Genomic DNA, 15038 nt, shown 5'->3' on the forward strand with positions numbered 1-15038 from the left:
TTGGTGGTAAATGTCTGTAATCCTAGCTACAAGGAACGGATAAGGTAGGAGGATCATGGTGTGAGGCAGCTAGCCTGGCCAAAAATGTGAGACCCTGTCTAAAAACTATATAAAGCAAAAAGGGCTGAGAGTGTAGCACAAGTGGTAGACTGCTTCCCTGGCAAGAGTGTTGAGTTCAATCTCCAGTATGGGATGGAGGTAGGTGGGAGGAACACCAGAGCTAGGACCTATTGGCAATCTTCACTTTTATCTCCCTTTGTAAGGTTCTGAAATTGTATCAGGATTTTCATGTTTCTTCTCGGGTAGATTAAGGGGAAGACAGGATTAGGATCAGAAATGGTACAGCATGGCACAGAGGAATGGTGTTCTCCTCCATGGCCCAGAATCCCAATCTTTTGCTTTCAACTGTAGTTCATTTCATTTCATTTGTTAGAGAAGTGAAATGAACGTGTGCCCCAATTCTTCTCTTAAGTTATTGAAGATCCGTGTCAGACCAGGTAGCTATATTTAGGTTGGGTCCCTGATGCATACATCATTTTCTTGATTCTTCTTTTCACAATAGCTATGGAAACCTAGAGATGGTCACCAAATACAAGCCCGAGTCCCTGTCTCTTCTGGACTCCTCCATGACAGGGGAGCAGCTGCTCAGCACATATCATTGTCAGTAGCTACTGCAGTATCAGTAAGCTAATTGCTAACTACTTCTAAGACTTTGGGTATTTAAACTGAAGGCGTGGTCGTATTTGGGCATCTGGGGAAGAGAGGGCAGTCTATGCCTTATTGCTAGTCTGAGTCAAAGATCACGATATGAGAAGGTTTTTACTGGCTAATCTAGTCTTTGTTTAGAACGTCTGTCTGAGAGCAGCCGTCACCCCTGCTTTTTCTCTGAATAGAGAGGGATTGAAACCTGATGAGTGGTAATGTGGCCTTGATATGAAGCCACAAAGAAGATGTCAAGATCTGACAGTGTGCTGTCTACCCCCTTCACTTCCTGCCTTCTAGTGGATTACTTAAGGTAATTTATGGTAAGTCTGTAGATATCTGTAGAGGACTATCTATCTAGCCTTCTTTAGCATATATGGGTACAGTAGTGGTTTCCCCAGAATGTGGATGTGGGAGTAGTGCTGGAGAAATGAGACTGAGCCAAGGGGGCGAGGCCTTGATGGGGCTTTGGCTCATGGGCAGAAGGGAGTCAGCTCTGACCAAAGAGGAGATAATTATGACTGCTTTGAACTGAGGTGCTAGTTGGGGTTGGGAGCAGTCACCATCTTGCCTGAGGGACATCAGGTGCTTCAGGTGACAGCAGCAGGGTTGGCCAGAAGAAGGCAGCAGCTGTGCTTTCTATGGGTAACAGGCTAAGGGCCTGCTGGTCCCTAACTGTCTCAGAAATGTGGTTTGCACTTTGAAAGTTCTCAGCTGGAAATCTGGAGGAAAAGAGATGGAGTGTTACAATTTGTGGCATGGTGGAGCAGCCTCAGGCTCTTTCTTTATTCTTTTAAAAACAGCTCACTGTGTGCCTTGTACTATGTTCTCTGCTAGGAAATCTGGAAAATGACTAAATTCACAGGCACTGTCCATATGGAGTCAATTCTAAGTACTACTAAGAGGACTCACTTATTTGTTCTACTGTATAATAAGTACATTAACTCTTTTCCCATTCTTTTCATGAAATGCCTACTTAAAAATGAATAATGGCTATTCTGTTTCTATCACTTCCAACAGTACAAAGCATTCCCTTTTCAATCTCAACAGCACTTACCTGTTGTTTTTTAGGATGCTGGTCCTAAGAGATGCAATTGATAGCTCATTGTGGTTTGATTTGCAGCTCTCTCATGATTAGTCATGTCAAGCTTTTTCTTACATATCTGCTGGCCATTCATTCACATGTCTTTGGAAAAATGTCTACTCAATCCCTTGAAAAAAGAACACCTCCTATTTCTAAATAGAAAAGAATAATGGCTAGTGACAGGGAGTATTGTCAAGATTATCCATCCTCCCCAATATGTCAGGTACCTTAGATTAGATGTAAGTGGAGAAAAAGCCCTAGGAATTAGTGGCTGTGGTTGCCTCCCCTCTGTTAGCAGACCTGGCCTCCACCCTCAGCAAGGCCTGAGAATCACAAGTCAGCTCTTTCTCTTCTGGCTTCCATTATGCCTGTTCTCTTGGTGGTTCCTTTCCCCTTTGGCCTTGCCTTTTGTGTAGTTACTGCCCTTGAGCCCTCATTGATGAGATTTTCTGCCTCAGCCATGCTGGGCTCAGCTTTCAGAGTGTTGCTTGTTAAAGAGAGGAGTTAATTTTTTTCTAAGGTTTCCTTTTCGTCATGCTGTATTTCTCAGATTATCTGGAGGGACTGTAATCCAATTTTAGGAATCCTTCAGGGCTAAGAGCCTAAACTGTTTTAAGCAATAGCATCTGGTTGCCAGGGACTCAAGCACTTTGAGCGTGTTAAGGTCTACCAGCAGCCAACTCTCAATTACCTATAGGAATGGGGGACTGCTGGGACCAAAACCCAAGCTTACGCTGGTGGCTGCGTTCTCATCCTTTGACTGAGCTTAGCAGGGCTGCCTCGAGCCTGGTTTTGAGTTCTTTCTCTGTTTTTCTTTATTCTTCTCCTCTCTGATAATGGCAGCACACCTTTGACAGGTGTTTTTGTATACTGAATTCAACAGTACTTGATCTGTTTTTTAAAAAATCTACCGTAATTTACTCATCTTATTTGGATTCCTTTATGCTACACATATGATCATATGTTGAATTTATTTTAATAAGCTTCCTGATTTTTTTATATTTAGGACCAGTAAAAGTTTGTTTGTGTCTTTGCCTTTTGATTACTGTGCTCATGAGAAGGGATGTGGCCAAATAGGTAATCTGGTACCAAAAAGAAAGATAAGCAAACTTGACAAAGGCCTAGCTTCTAAATAGTCATTGAGCACTGATGGTCACAAGTGAAGAAAAAGAACACATGTGACCTTCACCTTGTCCCTGAGTGTGAAGTGGCCACCACCACTCCTCAGGATGACAGATACTTTAGTGTCCACAGTGGGTCATCTCCAGTGACAATTTTATGGTCACATTTGGCCAAAAGCCAGTCCTTCTAGAGCATGGCTGTTGTTTATTTCAGGAATGTGAATGGCGAGTTCCTGCTACTAGACGGTGAGCATATTGTGGTTATGGGTAATGATGATAGGCCAGCTGGGCACCCTGGCCAAGATTACCATTTTTTTTAATAAAGCAGCTTTATTAAAAAATAATATAAAAAATAATGAGTATGTCAAGATAGACTTGACATACTCATGAAGAGCATGAATTAAAAGTATGCATGCTGGTGAATTTGGCATGTGTATTCATCCATGAAACATCTCCACAACCAAGACTATGAACATGTCCACCACTCCAAAAGTTTTCTCATGTTATATAATCACTTCTGGTCCCTCCCAGGCAGCCACAAATCTGCTTTCTGTCACCATTGATTATTTACACTCCTAGAACTACACAGAATGTATTCCTTTTTGTCGATTTCTTTTACCTGGCATAATTATCTTGAGATTTATCCATGTTGTAGCCTCTATCAGAAGGTTATTCCTTTTTTATTACTGAGTGGTATTCCAGTGAATGGTCATACACCACAGTTGATTTCTCCATTCCTTCCTTGATGTGCATTTGGAGTTTTAGTCTCATTACAAATCTGACACAAAACTTCATCTTCAAGTCCTTACATAGACCTGTGCACTTATTTCCCCATTCAACCAAAGTGTAGAATGGTCGGACCACATAGTAAGTATACTTTGAACTTTTAAAGAAATTGACCAGCTGCTTTGTGAGGAGGGGGTTGTAATGTTTTACATTCCTACCCAGTAGTGCACAAATGTTCCTCCATATCCTGACCCTCACTTTTTTGGGGGGTCAACTTCTTCATTTTGTCCATCCTAATGTATTTGTGTGCCATTGTGGATGTGAGTTGTATTTCCCTAATGACTACCAGTGTTAGATATCTTTCACATGCTTGCCATCCACCTATCTTTTTGGTTAAATGTGTTCAAATCTCTTGCTAACTTTAAAAATTGAATTTTCTTTTTTATTTTGAGAATTTTAAATTTATTCCATATACAGACTTTTATCAGAGAAACAATTTGCTAACATTTTTCTGTAATGTGACTTATCTTTATTTTAACAGTGTCTTTGGAAGAGCAGAAAGGTTTTTTCTGTTGTTGTTTTGCTGAAGTTTAATATATCAGTTTACTGTTTTATGGATTAGGCTTTTGCCTAACCAACAGCTACAGGTGTTTTCCCTTTGCTTTCTGCTGGAAGTTTTATAATTTCCAGTTCAGAATGTGTATTTACAGTTAACTTTTCTGTTTTAGATTGAGGTGTGGATTAACATTAATTTGTTGTGCATATGGCTACTTGTTCCATTGCCATTTGTTAAAAAGGTCACAATTTCTCCCTCAGGATTTCTTTTACGCTTTTGCCCATGGTGTACTGGTGTCCTCCTGGACTGTGTTCTCCCCCACTTGGGTCTGTGTTTGACCTTGACCTTGACACCACTGCAAGATGGAAGTGTCTTGGCCCACTCACCCCCCAGTTTGCTAGAATAGCTCATTGATTGACCTCCTGCACTCATGACGCAGACTGAGTTTGGGATCTTTTTTTTAGGTATTTCCCACAGATGGCAAAGTGTATGCCACATAGCAGGTATGATTTTTTGTTTTTAAAATATGTGAACATCTTAGTGATTAATTTTTGAATGTCATACTTGATATTTAACAAATTTCTACACGTAGTCTACACTATTTACTAAAAAACATGGGCCCTGAAAGTCTGTTCCTAAGTCTGTTTGCCCGGAAGTCCTGAGTGGGGAGCAGGGTGAACACAGACACTAAGTGAAGTCATGAAGAGCTGTCTGAGCTCTTTTCCAGTTTCCCACTTCTTATGATAGACCCTTGCACTTCTTCTGCAAGGTCAGCATTAATGTTTGCAAAAATCATTCAAAACCTAGTACAAATGCTGTACAATAAACCAACAAAGGACATAGCAGAGTAAAATGACAGCACACTGCCATTAATGTCATTTGATGGTGATAGGGAAAACTCTTTCTCTTTTTCTCCTGGCCTCTTTGTTATTTTCTTTGTACATCCCTGAGATCAAATAACTCACAGCAGAGGTTCTGTTGAAATTGCGTCTCTCACACATAGACATGGGCAAATGCAGACACACAGCACAGGAGCTTTGTAAGTGATGCACTGCTCTCACATTACTTTGGTTAAAATCAGACAGAGACTCTAAAACCCATTTCATGCAAGGCAGGCAAATTGTGCCCTCATTTCCTATTGTCTCTGGCTTCATCTGTAATCAGCAAATGGAGCCCTGCAGCCCACACAGTGTTTCATCTGCAATTTGTTGCTCTCCCCTCGTTTGCTCAACATCCAGCCATCTCATTTTGAAATTCAGGAGTGGCAGAGGAAGCCTTTGGAGAAAGATTGTAATTTGGGAGAAGGGAAAGTCAAGAGGAAGATCATGTATTTTGAAGAGGGCTGTTGTGTTGAAGGAAATTGCTTTGGTTAGTCCTTCTTGGAGCCTCTCACAGCATGGGCTATGTGACCCTGGCCTCTATCACCACTGACCTCAAGCTCACGTAATGTCGGCCACTTGCAAAGCCTGTCCCCATCTGTTGTGCAGGGCTTGTATAATCACCCCCTCTATTGCCAGCAACTTTGTCTAAATCTTCTACCTCACAGCTGCCTTCTGGGGGAACTGGCTGGCTTTCTTTCCTAAATGCCTCCAAGCAGTGTTTCTAGGTCTTTCCTTAGCCTTGGCCTTCCTCCCTTTTCTCTTCCAGTGCTTATGTACACCAGGCAGATTTTTATTTCTACCCCCTTAGGATCTCAATTGGGCTCTGAGAATGAAATTAATCTAAAAAGAGATTAACAGGAGCAAAGCATACATACATATTTTTATGTATGCTTTGGGAGCCCCAAAGCAAAATAACTGCCCCACTCCCAAGTGGCAAAAACTCAGTTATTTAGTGGCTGTGGAAAAGTACCTGAAATGTCTGGGGAGGATAAAGAAGATGAGTTATTTCAATAGCACCTGTTTGTGTGCATTGTTTCTGGCCCATGACTCTCATCTCTGCCAACAAAGTTCCTTCTCTCCTGATAACAGGCAGGCATCTCCATTCCTTTCTGGAGTTTTCTTCCCTCCCTGCCTCTGTCTGGTGACAATGTGTCTTTTCTCCTGGTGTAGGGAGAGCAGAGTGTCCCTCTTGTAGCTTCTGTTTTTCAAGTGCCTTTAGTGTAAAATAATCCTTATGCCAAGTTGCATATTTTCCAGTGGTGAATTCTGCCAGCCCTCATTCACTTGCTAAATGCTTCCCTTGCACAATGTGGGGTATAGTCATTTCATGAAAGCGTTGCAAGTAGTTGTGATGGACAGTTTCCCTAGCAACCACTCGCCTAGATCATAGCAGACTAATGAATCAACAGGCCTTTGAAAATTGCTGTTCATTGATCCCACAAAGTTATTTTATAAACCACTCAGTTTTCTCCCTGTATTGTAGCAGGACCGTAGAGACTGACTAATTGTCTTTAAGAAATTTGTAAATTAGTTGCCACTACTGGTTGGTGGTCATGAGTACAACCATTATGCAGTTTTTCTTAAAGTTGGTAAGGTGGTTAGCTTAAAACTTAAAAGTCTTTCTGTCTTTGCCTTTTATTGCTTATATTGGGCAGTTTTTAGCATTTCCCCCCAAGGTAGTCAACAAAAAGTTAATTGATTATTTTACTTTATATATAGAATGCAGTCAGTAAATGCTTATAGAGGCAATGTATTAACAGTGACCTGGTTTATTCAAGATTTGTCCTGAAAATCTGTTTAGTAATTTATAAATAAAGATATAGATGTAAAAATTAACATAATCTTTGAAAATATAAGCATCTTACATAATAGAACTTTTAAAAGACTCTTCCTTTTCTTTTACATCTTAAGCCACCCCTCCACACACATACTGATTCCCCCAGTGGAAAATCTCAGTATTAATTGGAGCTCAGATGATTGTGCTGCTGCTATAAGACTTCTGCAGACCTCTCTAAGCTAATGTCACAGCATGGGGTCCATTTGCTGTACCTACTGGTTCTGCAGTGCAGTGAGAATGCTTTGATTAATATGCTATGTGAAAATAAAATGGATTTGGAAAAAAATTATAACATACTCTCATAAATATTAATTCACATTTGTATGGAATCTCACATAATTTTCAGTATACTTGGGAGGCACCTTCAGTATGAAAGAAGATCTGGTCTCCAAAGAGAGTGGTGTAATTTTTTAAAGCACAGTTGTTGCATTATTAAATATCATTTGTTTATGAATCTGAGCTCTACGTGCATATGATGCAGGGCAGGTGGAGGATCGTGTGACAGACAGGAGTTTTCCCTGTAGGTGGTTTTTATGTCACCTTAGAAACAGTGCAAAATCACATTCTGTAGAAGCAGTTCATGACGGAGCTCACCTGGCTTATTCTGTTAGCGTTGCCGTTATTACTGAGTGTCTTTGCATGGTATGATGGCTGATTATTTTGTTTAAATGTGTGTATAAGCACAGAACATTTTTGAGCTGAACAGATGTCTGACATAGCCAACTGTTGTAGTGTACACTGGACAAAAGAATTCAATTCTGAAGACATTTTTTGGCTCATTTGCTGTGGGCTAGGCGTAGTATGCAAGGTCTGGGACTGCGGAATCACCAGCATTGCACCTGCATCTATCTCAGTGGGCCCCTCCACCATCTCTCCCCACATCTGCCTTGCTCTGGACAGCTGCCCCTCAGGTGGCAGAGGGCAATCCACCTGAAGTGGTAGCTGCTAGCAGCCAGCTGCAGACTACACGTGTACTTTACAGGACTGTTACCCTCTGGTATCTTCTTGCTCCTGGGATGGGCCTTTGCCCTTTTCTGGGGCTTCTTGCGGTTTGCTGGAACCAGCTTATGTAGACTGCTTTGCTGTTGATTAGAGGCAATGGAGGGTGTTTTTCAATCACTATTGAATCGTGCTTTATCTCTACTGTGCTTTATAGCTTCAGGTCTTTCAACTACCTGCTTCACTTACGTGTTTTAGCAATTTAGATGGGCCACCTGCTGTTTGACTGGCTTCTGTGACAAGGTGTAGGAAGCACTGGGGTGAGGTCAACTGCTGGGTCCCTGTGCTCTTTCCCCTTCTTTCAAGGGGATTATGGTACCAGCTGCCACAAGGCCTTTGTATAAGCTGCTCACTCTGCATGGCCTTTCAGATCTAGGTCAAGTGACAGTCACCTCCTCTGCTGTGGTCTATATCGTTCCCCTAGGTTTAGCATGCTTTACCTTTCCTTTAGAGCAGTCAGTTCCGTTTGCAATTTGTATCTGTGTGATTGTGTGACTTGTCCCCTAAATCCTTCAACCCAAGAGGATGAGGATTTTGTCCCACACATTTGCCTTCCCAGCACCATATAAGTCAGTTTAAGTTTGTTCTTGGCATATGTTGAATGCACAAAATATATTTGCTGGAGTGAGTGCAGGCCTGAGAACAGAGCACTTTGCATTCTGAGAGGTCTTCCTGAGTGGGCAGTGCTGCTCAGAGTCCTTGAAGTAGAAAAAGGAGGAGGAGTGTGGAATGGAGGGCTTTTGAAGCCAGAGCTAAACTGCAAAGGCCTGTCTTAATCCATCTAGGCTGCTAGAGCTAAATATCATTCATTGGGCAATTTACAGAAAAGAAACGGTCCAGGGTCAAAGGGCCAGCAGGGTGGGTGTCTGGTGAGGGCCGGTTCCTCATAGACGCTGCCATCTAGCTGTGTTCTCAGGGGATGGAAGGTGCAAACAGGCTCCCTTAGGCCTCCTCTCTCTGGGCACTGATGCCATTCTCCAGGGCTCTGGCCTTTGGAACTTTCACTTCCCAAGGGACCAACCTTCTTTGCTGGTTAGGATTTCAGTGTTTAAGGGTGACACAGCCAGCCAGCCCATTACAAGGACTCAAACTAACTGATTTGGGGAATGGCGTCAAGTGCAGAGAACTGCAGCATGGGGAAGCAGCACAGTAGGAAACTACTTGAGAGTATGAGACAGGAAAGGGGGAAAGAGAGGGTGGTATTCTGGGAAAGACAGATAGGGAAAAGGAAATCTTTATTTTCGTATTATTTTTAAATGTTACATCAGGATTATAGAAACTGAGAAATTGTGTGGGAGTGAGGTTTCTTAAAGGAGCATTTGTGTGTGTTTGTATGTGTGTGTGTGAAAAGGATCATAGTCATTTGTTGATAAATAGTTGAGTACCAAATCATTTTCATTTTAGTGTTCGGTATGTGCAACATTTCTCAGGGTTCAAATGACCCATACAAGTTATTTGATGTTCAGTGAGCCCATTTTGCACATGACTTCTAACTCCTGCCTCAGGATTGCATTGACTTACTCCACATTATGGAGGAAGTTACAAGTAATGCCAGGGTGTGGATTGAACCCCAGCCTTTTGCCACATCTGTGTGTCCTGAGCTGCCTGTAGGTACAGATCTCTACCAGGTCATGTGGCCTGAGCTTCTGGCTTATAGCTTCTACAGATGCTGGTCCCACTCTAGGACACTCTTCTCCTTCTTATCCCACATAGGAATAAATAAAAAGTTGCTGCTGTTGATATTGGTGATAATGCTGTTATGCTTTGCAAACAAGATGAGAATTAAATGTGCTTATGGGAACATGTAAAAATATAATGCATTAAGGAAACATTGTAATTATGTGAATTGACAGTTCCTTTCTTGCTGGCTCATACCCGCCTGTCTCTGGTTTGTTCTGTTTTGTGCAGTTTCTTTTGAATTGAGCATGCACTTAGTGCTCTTTTTTGAAACCTATAGAAATTGATGTGCCAAGTTAGAAAATGAGTGCATTGAGCTTACTCTGGGAATGTCAGTGTGTGGTGGCCCCAGAGCTTAATCAAACAGAAAGCCACTATGCCAGGCCCCCAGTAAAACCACTTTTAATGGACTGATCCTTTGTGCTGAGTTTTCTGTCCAATAAGAATAGAAAGGACATATTTGTGGTGCCTTAGGGCTTCTGAAAATGTAAGAGCCTTGCTTCTTAGTTTTCGGCATTACATCCCATTTTCCCCTCTACTAACCCTAGTTAACCTACCTGTCTTTCGGGTGTGACCCTAGATACCTTTATAACCAACACTTCCCTTTCCTCCTTCTTTTCTACAGAAAGATGTAGCACTTAAGCCTCAGGAACGTGTGGAGAAACGCCAGCCTCCCCTGACTAAGAAGAAACGAGAAGCACTTACCAATGGTTTGTCCTTTCATTCAAAGAAGAGCAGACTCAGCCACCCCCACCACTGCAGCTCGGACCGTGAAAATGACCGCAATCTCTGTCAGCACCTTGGGAAGAGAAAGAAGATGCCGAAGGGACTCAGACAGGTGAGCATGTGACCATGGGCCTTTCCGTGGCTTGTCTGTGGCCCTCATAGCAGGTGGGAACATTTCCTTGGTGGGTTTCTGGGTGGCTGCTCCACATAGACCAGATTTTGCTTCCAAGAGGATGTGATGCCATGCCCAGTGTTCTTTCTCAGCAGTTGAATCTTCAGCCTGGTACCCTTTCAGTCAGATGTTCTCTGTGCAGTAGGCTTGATGCTGGTGCTCCTGGCGGGCAGGGCCAACAGAAGTCTTGATCATTGTCAAGATGGACTGGCTCATGGGGGAGAGATCCTTGTAATTAGGGTATACTTTGTGCATCTCATGGTTCTAGGCTGCTGAAAGTGGTTGTCTCTGTATGAACAGTGCCTTGCATATGCCTAACATGTTCCAGGGAAGCTTGGGCATTGCGGCATGTGGAGAGCAGTGGTAAAGAAGTGAGTTGTCTTTTGGTGCCTTCCTTTTCACCATCAGGTCTATCTTTGTGATCTATCAGTTGAGTGAAAGTGTGGTACAGGGGCTCTCTGGCCTGTTAATAATTAGGTTTCAGTGATCTACAAGCAAATATAGCTCTTAAAATCTGGGGAGAATTTCTGCCTGTGGGAATCCTCACATAAGGTGGATTAGTAGTTTAATAATGAGAAACAAAGCTGTTCATCCACTTTTTCTGTGCAAATCTGGAGGCCTTAGTGTCTGTGGAGTTCCCTGTGTCCTGAGTGTGTTTTGTTTTTGCTAAGACCATTGGGTGGGAGTGACTATCACTTAAAGGAAGCAGAGGAAGGGATTGTGTCTCACAGAGCAGGTGCTGCTAATTAGAATCTGAACGGGTAATTTCTAGTTTGCACATTTTCTCTACAGAGGGCAGAATCTGGGATCATATAAAACAGAGGTTCCAAAACCTCATAGATGGTGAGAATCATTCACGCACCTTACTAAACACACATTTGTGGCCCCTCCCTAGGATCTAATAAAATCTGTACTTTAAGAAGTTTTATATTTGAAAATGGTCAGGCTGGCTTGGAAGTCCCTCTTCTAAAGTTTCATGAGTATATTTGGGTGATGATATTTACTTAAAAGGTTCAAAGGGCAATCATGACAACATAATGGCCATTTTGGTGTGAGAGTCATCAGCTGGTTAACGAAGGAGGTATCCCTGAAGAAACACATGGGTTTCAGCCAGCTTCCAAAGCAAGGTCCTCAAATCCAACCCCCAGGCAGTGTTTGTCAAGGTCCTCAAATCCAACCCCTAGGCAGTGTTTGTCAAGGTATGCATGTATTCTGAAACACCAGATTGAATCCACAATAGTGTTATTAGCATCTATAGGCAAGTGCAGTGTGTACTAATTATACTACAGGCATTCAGTGAGGCAGTCATACAGTATAACGTATAATTCAGACAATAATCCTGCCTAGTAGGTAATTATCTTGGTAGCTGCAGATGTGGAAACTGGGGCTCCAAGAGATAAAGTGGCTTGTTTGAAACCCCCTCATAGTGAGGCACCAAGCCAGAGCTTGTTCTGTTTCCTCTGTACATTCTGCCTTCCTTGTTTGAGATAAGGGTTGGGCATGAGGAGAAAGAGAACTCAGGTCAGATTATGGAGGGTTCTACAAGTATGTTTTGAGAATACATGATTAGTTTGGTCACACAGTGACTTTGGTCTTAGAAATGGCCTCGAAAGAAGAAACAGGCTAAACTACTAAGTTTAGAGGGTGGGTACAGAGCTACAAAGTTTGAAAGCTCTCAAATTTGCATGACATTTTTGTTTGTTTTTGATTTTGTTTTAGGCAAGGAGTTGGGGAGAGGGTCTGTCAAAGGTGAAGTTTCTGTGGTGTTTGTGACTCCTGACTCATGAGTATCCTTTAAGATACGTGAGGAAAGTCGTCGTCCCCAGTGGATAGTTGCAGGATCCCACCACCTCTTCCCCAGGCGTGCCTCCCTCTCTGCCTCGCAGCAGAGCATTAACTCTGCTGGGCAGGAGACCAATTTATTTCTAAGCTGTGCGCCCTCATCTTTGAATCTTCCTCTCCAACCTGATCTCACTTGTCTATACTCTGTCATCTTCAGGGATTTCAAGGTCCTCTCTTGAAAGAAGGCTAAGACTAAATGTCTGGAATTTGAGTAGCTTTTTAATGGTCAGCCTTCTGATAGGAATGATATTTGAAGTTAAAGTTGTCTTTGTTTTAGGGAAAATATTTGTCTGTACAAATCATAGAGAAGGAAAGAATGATCATATTTTTGGTTTATCTTAAGGGTTTTAAAAACAAATAGTGTCTCCAGTGTTGATGCCAAAATAGAATTTCCAATGAAGTGTTACATTTCTTGTTAGAAGGGAAGCAGAAGTCGATAACTGAAGTAATGTCAGAATACTTCTCATTTGTAGTATTTCCTAGAATCGCATGTGCTTTTAGGAAACCACATATAAATCAACTGTCCAGTGCTATCCTCCTGGAAAATGAGGAGTTTGAACTGGAAGGTCTCTCAGGCCCTTCCTCCTGACATCCATGGGTCTTTAAATTTATGAATAATGTGGAGAAATAGAGTGTTGTAAAGTCTGTGAAAGAAGCCTGCGTAGGTCTGATGGGAATTTTGTGAAGTGTCAGTCTGTAACTGATGGCTCTGTGAAGACATGTTAGATGCACCTGTATTGTGTGGTCACTGGTAAAAGTTGAGATGCAAGATTTTAATGACCATAATAGAAGCTTACGAGCTTCTCCTAGGAATAGGTGAAATTGCTTTCCTATTACATTAGGTGCCTATTGACACATCACAGTCACTTCTTTCTCCTGCCTTTTCCCCTGAGCATGTAGAGTAACTGAATCTGACTGTCTTAGTTGGAAGGGGCCCTTGAGATGAGAGAGAGCCTTGAGCATTTCTAAATTAATGGATGTCTTTTAGTGCCTCTTACTGAGGGAGCAATACTTTGAAGGACTACAGGTGAAAGCAAGGGTACTAAGAGGTGAGAGCTTAGTCTTTATTGCTGGCTTAGTGAGAGCAAATGAAGTTTGCATCTTATTAGGAAATGATACTTCCTGAGTGGGCAACTTAATGCATAGCATCCCTGTAATTATGGGACTGTTATTCCTTAGTACAGAGGAAATAATAGGATTTTTTTTCCCTGAGAATCTGTTGAAGGCAACTTATCTCTTCACTCTGAGAGTGCAATTATATATTTTAAGAGAAAAAGGTATAGCTCTAAAACCAAACTGCTTTCCTTCCCTTACCTGGTTATAAAACCTGAGCTCTTGTGATGTGTTTCCATTCTGTGAGAAGAAAGCTTTTTAATTGGTACTTCACTTATTTGCTGGATTATGTTTTTAGTATAAATGAATGGTGACTTGGAAGATGCTGACCTGGCAATTGTCTTGGTAAATAGTTGCACTTTTTGATGGGGCAGATTTGCACACTTTTCCTTAACTCCCAGAGGAGTTTAAAAAATGATGGAAGGAGCAAGTTGCCTGTTCGAGTACCTCATGTCTTTCTGACCTCCGTGGGCTGATATTTATGTTACATAGAGCCTCATGATGTGAGCATTTCAATATTACATAAAAAGTTTTAGCCTTTGCTAATGAGAACAGGGTGGATTATTCTTCCTCCTACGTAGACTTGGAGGTATGGGGGTTGGAACAGATCCTCTCCATAGGAGCTTTATTCTCTAATTGGGAGACTTAAGTCATGATGAAACCACTAAGGTACACAAGGCAGTCCAGGGCCGTCAAACCTCCTAGCCAAATTATGACTCCCTAAGAAGCATTTTGGGAAAACTTAACCCTTCCCAGAGAATTGAGTAAACTCCATTTTTCTTTCAGTATATCTAACTTGTAGACCATGGGGAATGCTTTAAAATTTTAGTACTTTGTAGTTTGAAACACAGAAAAGGAAAGGGAGTTTTAAAAATAGAGTAGCAATGATGAAAAGTTGATGAGAGTTCAGAGAACTCTCAGATTTGGCTCCAGCTGGATTTCTGAATCTCCATTTAGTCCATTAGTGTGTCCTTTCTCTCAGTAAGAGCCGAACCAAACGAAACAGGCTGAAGTTAGCTAGAAACCATTTTCAGGGCATATGAACTCTTTATAACAGTAACCAGGATGTATCATCAAAATAAATCCCAAGTCTCCATCCTTCACTGAGTTTTAGGTAGCAAAAAGTCATTCCTTAAAGGTAGGCTTTCCCAGAGAAGGGGTAACCTTTTAATACAGCTTCTAGTGTGGGCAAACATGATTTGACAGGAAAATAAAGGAATTTAGTACTATGTCAGGAGGTTTAGCAGGTGTATTCTGACCTTGCTGGTAAAAATGGCTTATGTGATAATGTGGTTTGACAGCCATTACCAGTTGATCTGGGTGGGTGTTGCTTGTAAGAAATGGAAGTTCACTTCTCTCTCTGAAAACCTAGTATGGTGGAGTGAAGTTTGGTAGAAGCTTTTAGTTGGCATTGTGAACTGCAAGTACCAAAAATGGCTGCTGGTTTCTAGGAAGAAGAGGCACTTGATCCCAGTCCAAGTCTTTACACTTTGAGCTGTTATTTGAATTGTGCAAGGTGACTGCTCTTGCTCTGTGTCTTGGCATTGCTTGCTGGCCTTGTTGGAGTAAGTGGTTGTGTTGGTGTATAAGGCCAGGTTACTT

The 15038-nt window shown here is 41.9% G+C and overlaps 1 protein-coding gene across 1 annotated transcript in view; it reads left to right on the forward strand.

Moving 5' to 3' along the window:
- Auts2 (activator of transcription and developmental regulator AUTS2) overlaps positions 1–15038 on the forward strand; it is a 1074506-nt gene that overhangs the window by 257146 nt on the left and 802322 nt on the right. The window contains exon 2 of the mRNA XM_074075763.1: positions 10209–10421. Within this exon, the coding sequence (XP_073931864.1) occupies positions 10209–10421 (213 nt within the window). The remainder of the gene's footprint in view (positions 1–10208; positions 10422–15038) is intronic.

The sequence above is a fragment of the Castor canadensis genome, chromosome 6 (assembly GCF_047511655.1).
Source record: "Castor canadensis chromosome 6, mCasCan1.hap1v2, whole genome shotgun sequence".
Classification (NCBI taxonomy): domain Eukaryota; kingdom Metazoa; phylum Chordata; class Mammalia; order Rodentia; family Castoridae; genus Castor; species Castor canadensis.